This window comes from Zophobas morio, unplaced genomic scaffold (assembly GCF_036711695.1).
Source record: "Zophobas morio isolate AGI-343-1 ecotype UQ-CSIRO unplaced genomic scaffold, CSIRO_AGI_Zmor_V1 ptg000018l, whole genome shotgun sequence".
Classification (NCBI taxonomy): Eukaryota; Metazoa; Arthropoda; class Insecta; order Coleoptera; family Tenebrionidae; genus Zophobas; species Zophobas morio.
Window position 1 is genome coordinate 3384320 of NW_026972123.1, and position 6495 is coordinate 3390814.

Sequence of the window (6495 nt, forward strand, 5' to 3'; positions counted from 1 at the left end):
ACTAAAGTTAGGCATCTTACAGTAACAATGCCAGAAAATGAAGCTGCCTTGTTTGAAATTATAGAGAAAATCCTCACGTGAGTCAAAAGCAGATCGGAAGACAAATGCAGATTACTCAGAGTTCGGTTTTTAACGTCCTGAGGGCAAACTGATTTCATCCATACCACTTCAGCCCTTCCAATTCAAAATGAAGATCATTTGCGCAAAAGGATCGTGTGGTGTCGTACAGATCTTAATTTAACACCCGAGATTCTAAATAGACTACGTAGAAATTTTGAACACAGGATAGCGCTGTGTGAAGATAGAAAAGGCGAGCATTTTGAACCATACCACCCTATTATTAAGAAACATATTATTTATTTTCTTTTCTTTATATTCGTCAAAGGATTGAATAAATTACGTTCTATTTTGTTTGAATTTTCCATTATTAGTTGTATTCATCTTTGTTGTCATTTATGACATAGTATGATTTTTGTGTTGTTGTTTTGTGCTGTAATTATTAGTTTAAAAAGATTAACAGATTGATCAAAGATGCTTCTGATGTGTATTACATGTTGCCTACATCAAAGTATTCAGGCACAGTATAGATATCTATACTGTGATTCAGGTGTGAACAGATAAAAATAATGACCCTATATTTACTTAAAAGAAAAAAATGGAGTTACAGTTAAGTCGAACTTATTTTTAAATATTTACCTACAATATATGTTTTCTGGAAATTATTTATTTTATTTACTGTCCCCTAGTCATAGTAGAAAAGTACCGACAGTATGCAGTGTCTGTAATTAGGGATATCCGACCCGGCATTGAGGGGAGTAGATGTCTGACTACGCTCTGAAAGAAGCGTGTCTTCACAATCCCTTTCTGAAAACTAATACGAACTTTAATGTTAATTAGAACCATCCATAGTTATCACTACTAGAAAAAAAAGCCGGTTTTTAAATTCACAGCTCGTTGGCTGTACCATTTTCCAATTCCGAATCACTAAACGCGCGGTCCTCACTATCTCATTAATTATATTATTATTATTATTATTAGTGATTGGAAAAAAAAAATCAAACACTAAGGTTGTGCAGTTATTTGAGATATCGAGGAGCACCCGTTTAGTGACTCACCGTGTATATCGGCACGGAGTAGAACTAATGGAAGAATTACAGTTTCCTTGATTAAGAAAAGTCCGTTTTGACGACGACAGTTTGCACTACAAGACGACTACTGGACAATATGATGCTAATTTTACGATCTTATAACAATATTACCGTCGCAACAACAAAGTTAGAGCTTCTTTATTACAAATTTACTATATAAAACTATGGTTAAAGTGTTAACTCCAATAAACCACTATCGATACAAAAAACTAAATTAGTTCTTATTAAAATGAATAATGTGTTTGTTAGTAATAAGTAATGAATTTGCATTAACTTGAAAATAAGCTGCTTCTAAAGCGTGTTATTCAAACAAATATTCATTGTATAAGTGTAGTAGGGATCTACAAGGCCCACCAAACTGTTCACAAATGCTATTTTGTCCGTATACCTGAAGTATTACTAAGCGCGAAACTAAAGAATAGACGCTTGCCCCAAAATACGGATTATTATTACGGATAGTAAAACTTCATAATTTGTACTTGACTTCTAGACACATTGTCTGTTAAGTTTCTAGGATTTTAAATTATTTTAATAATATTTCTAGGAATTTAGAGTTTACAAAGGTTTTCGTCATTAACCTCGGATTTATAAATTACAAATGACTTCAATTTTATAGTCTCGTTTGTTATTTCAAATTTGTTATTTACGTAATGTCAGTCAAATGTATGACTGTGGAAAAAAATTAAATGATCACATTTATCATGGCCTAATTTTTAGTGTGTTGAAATAAATGAAGAACGATTTGAACGCAAGTGATATAATTTAATTAAATATGTAGATAATGTAGATATTAAGTTCTCTTAAATGCAGAAAAGATGACTTTTTATAAGTAATGGATGATTGTAATGTATTAATTTTCAAAGATAGTTTATTTCCGGCCACTATTGGGAATTATAGATGCGAGTTATTTTTTCAGGGCTTTTCAATTATTTTATTTAGTTTGTTTAATGGTGCTAGCTATAAGACTAATGGTGCTAGTTGGTGCTAGCTCTAAACTATTAGGTGCTAGCTTTTCATTGTCTTTAAATTATATTGCGGGGCTAGCGTTAACTTAGCCCCCCCCGAAAATAACCCTTTATTACATGGCTTTATTGAATAAAAATACACTTTTTTTTAATGGATCCAGCGAGTGCTAGCTCTAGACTATTAACCTACTGATTTTTACTATTAAAGAAAAAAAAGTGGGGGCTACTTTTTTTTTTGGTTTTTAATTTTTTTTAATACTTGCAGAGTGGTGCTAGCTATGAGACTAGTGGTGCTAGCTGGTGCTAGGTCTAAACTACCTCGGACCAACTTTTCATGAGAATTAAATAATGTCGGGGGGCTAGCGTTAACTTGCCCCCCCCCGAAAGTAAAAGGCTTTTATTTCAATAATTAGGTGGTGCTAGCTTTTTGATTGGTGGTGCTAGCTGGTGCTAGGTTAGAACAACGAGGTGCTAGCTTTTGAGTAAAATTCATTAACTTGGTGGTGCCAAGTTAACGGACCCTTTTTTTTTAATTTTTCAATCTCTCGATTTTTAATTAATCCGCGTTTTCAGGTTTCTGCATTAAAATTTCTCGATTTTTCAATTGTTTTGTCCATTATCCACTTATTTAATTTCTCATTTTTTCATTTTTAGATTTTTCAATTTTAAAATTTTTCGATATTTCAAGTTTCATTTTTCAATTTTTGATTGTCATTTTTTTCGGTTTTTTCAATTTTTCTTTATTTTTTCAATTCTTAATTTATCACTTTTTCAGGTTCCAATGTTACAAATTTTCGATATTACTTTTTTATTTTTTTTTTCAAATTTACAATTTCGTAATTGTTTCATATTTAAATTTCCCGATTTTTAATTTTTTACTCTATTCAAATAATTATTATTAGGATTTTTTTTCAAGTGTACGATTCTTGGCTTTTCAATTACCCGATTTTTCAGTTTTTGTATTTTTTCAAATTTTTTATTTCTGGATTTTTAAATTTTTCGATATTTCAAGTTTCAGTTTTCAATTTTTGATTCTCGTTTTTTCGTTTTTTTCAAGTTTCCTTTATTTTTTCAATTCTTCCAATTGTGAATGTTTAAATTTTTTGATTTTTCAATTATCCCATTGTTCAATTTCTCAATTTTTTCATTTTTCGATTTTTCAATTTTTAAATTTTTCGATATTTCAAGTTTCATTTTTCAGTTTTTAAGTCTCATTTTTTCGTTTTTTCAAGTTTTCTATATTTTTTCAATTCTTCGATTTCTCAATTTTTTGATTTTTCAAGTCAATTCAAAATTTCGGTTCGAAAAAATTTGTCCTTTCGTTGAACAATTAAAAAATGACAAATCGAGAAAATTGAAAAAAAATAAAAATCGAGAATTTGAAAAATTTTATACCGAAAAATTGCAGAATTGCTTCGTTTTGTCGATTTTTCGTTAATCAAGGTTTTGAGGGTTCAATATTACAATTTTTCGATATCTCGAGTATCATTTTAAAATCTTTGGATTTTGAAATTAAAAATTTTTGTATTTTTGATCAATTAATTTAATGAAATTTTTGTTTTTCGTTTTTTCTAATTTTTCAATTTCTCGATTTTTCAATTGTATTTTTGAATTATCCACTTGTTTAATTTCTCATTTTTTCATTTTTAGATTTTTCAATTTTAAAATTTTTTGATATTTGAAGTTTCATTTTTTCGGTTTTTCAATTTTTCTTTATTTTTTCAATTCTTAATTTATCACGTTTTCAGGTTCCAATGTTACAAATTTTCGATATTAGGTTTTTATTTTTTTTTCAAATTTACAATTTCGTAATTGTTTCATATTTAAATTTCTCGATTTTTAATTTTTCACTCTTTTCAAATAATTATAATTAGGATTTTTTTTCAAGTGAACGATTCTTGGCTTTTCAATTACGCGATTTTTCAGTTTCTGTATTTTTTTCAAATCTTCTATTTCCCGATTTTTAAATTTTTCGGTTTTCCAGTGTTTCGACCTTTTCCATGTTACAATTTTTCAATTTTTCCATGTTTCTTTTTTACAATTTCTTAATTTTTTAGTTTTTCGGTTATCATTTTAAAATTTTTGTATTGTGAACTGAATTTTTTTTGTATTTTTGATTGTTTAATTTATAGAAGTTTTTGTTTTTCGTTTTTTCAATATTTCACTTTCTCGTTTTTTAATTAATCAGGGTTTTCAGGTTTCAATATTACAATTTTTCGATTTTCCAATTATCCCATTGTTCAATTTTCACAATTTTTTCGATTTTTCAATTTTTAAATGTTTCGATATTTCAAGTTTCATTTTTCAGTTTTTTTAACTCCGAAAATGTGCAATTTTCTGGCCAAAATAGGAAAAATAATTTTTGCAATCTCATCGTGACGTACGATGACGTCACTGTCACGTGAGCTACCTGTTCAAAGGTCGCATTTTTCGGCCCCTTGTGTTCAGTTTAGATTTCGGTCTGATGGCAGCAACATTGGAGCTCCGGTTTGGCTTGATTTGTTTACTCGACAATGTTTAAATTTTGGAAAAAAATTTCGAACCGGTTGAAGTTGATCGTTCAAAGCTATACATTTTCACGATATAATTAAATAAAATTTAGACATAATTAATATTATTTATAATGCTCAATATGGTAAGTAACTATTAATATATGATAATCAAACCGAAAACCGTTTTGCTAAAAACACGATGGTATTAAAAACAAAGGAATTTGTTTAAATATTGTTAAGTTAATCCTGAAAATGTCTTAATTTCCGGCCCAAAATATGAAAAATAATTTTTGCAATCTCATCGTGACGTGCGATGACGTCACTGTCACGTGACCTACCTTTCTAAAAGTCGCGTTTTTCGGCCCTTTGTGTTCAGTTTTAATTTCTGTTTGATGGCGACAAGATCGTCGCATCCTTTTGGCGTAAAAGTAGAGCAATTTCGCGAATTTCTAATTTATTATTAATAAATATTAGTAAAAATGTGTTGTGTTGGTACTGTGAACAGGAACGAAAGTGGATATTTTTCCGACCGAAGTTTTAATTTATCAGGTTCCGTGATTCGTTTACTCGACAAAGTTTAAATTTTGTGGAAATTTTCGAAACGATTGAAGTTGAAGTAAATATATTTTGATTAAAAATTGATCATTGATCATTTCGGGTAAAAAATCAATACGGAGTCGTAAACTACATGTATAGGACTATGTTATTTAATGCAATCTAAAACCCATTTACTATATGCAATTTTGAAGTGATGTCATCCCATTATTGGAAGGGAATGATTAGGCAAATTTTGGTCAGCGTTTTACCATCTACATGATATTCCTAATATAAATACAAAATTTTCAAGAATCATCAGACAGACGGACAGACGGACAGTTGGACAGTCAGACGGAAACGGGAGACCTATTTCTTCGTCTTCTAGGGGTCATGAAAACTCGAGAAAATGTCGAAGTAGAGAGTCGGCCGACGGAAATAAAAAGAAAACCTTGTTATACCTCATCGTTTATTGGTTTAGTAGTTTGTTCATATAAACTTGCCGACTCTGCGTCCTCTGCAAGTGTCCCGAACGAGAGTCTTTTCGGCGGCGGCTTAGCCGACGGCTGAGGCTCCTCATTTCGCGTCTTCGGATCAGGTCTTAGCAAGTGTTCATAGCCCGTTTGGGGCTCGCTTGATTTCTCACAAAAATGCTCTTGGGTGCATGATGTAATTATGATATTTTTGTCGATATCAAAAGCAGGATTGTGCTCGGCATCGAACAAAGCTTTTGCCTCCTCTACGGCTGTCACCACATTTTGGGCCACCGGATCTTCCTCGTACTGAATGTTGAACATGAGGTAGCGAATATCGCAACGGTAGATTTCTTTGTCTTTGTAGTGGATGATGAGACTGTTGAGGCGCTTAGTTGGGATGAGCTGGACGTTGTAGCCGCGAGTGACCAATTCATCTACAGAAAAAAAGACTTCAACTGGGTTTGTCTAATTGGAAGATGGTGGTGTGGTTACCTACAACTCCGATTAGTTTCTGGGTTTTGTGTCTTATGACCCCGTGGGCTTCGTATGGTCCGAAGTAAAGTTTAAGTGCCATAGTGTGACAGATGGTTTATCAAAATATGTCATAAGTTGGTGGAAATTGTGTTAGTGTCACATGAGCGATTTGATCCACGGCCAAACTGCAGCGTCCACGGAATTTGGAAAAAAATGCACAAATTACATAAACATCCTTGACTCGTACAGAAATATGTTTATTTAATACGTGAAAAATTTTGATTTTGTGGGACTAACAGAAACATGGATACTAGAGAGAGAGTGGAACAAACTGAAAGACGTGTTGCCAAAGGAATTTCAGTGGAAATTGCAAGGGGCAAAAAAAGAAAAACGCAAGGGTAGAGCA

At 31.5% G+C, this 6495-nt stretch overlaps 1 protein-coding gene across 1 annotated transcript; it reads right to left on the reverse strand.

Moving 5' to 3' along the window:
- Positions 1-5594: 5594 nt before the first annotated feature.
- Positions 5595-6202, reverse strand: LOC135130792 (uncharacterized). Its single transcript, XM_064058214.1, has 2 exons — positions 6108-6202; positions 5595-6049 (listed from the first exon to the last, which is right to left on the reverse strand). Exons 1-2 carry the CDS (start codon positions 6187-6189, stop codon positions 5595-5597), a joined length of 537 nt encoding a protein of 178 aa, XP_063914284.1. The 5' UTR covers positions 6190-6202.
- Between the last annotated feature and the right edge of the window lie 293 nt (positions 6203-6495).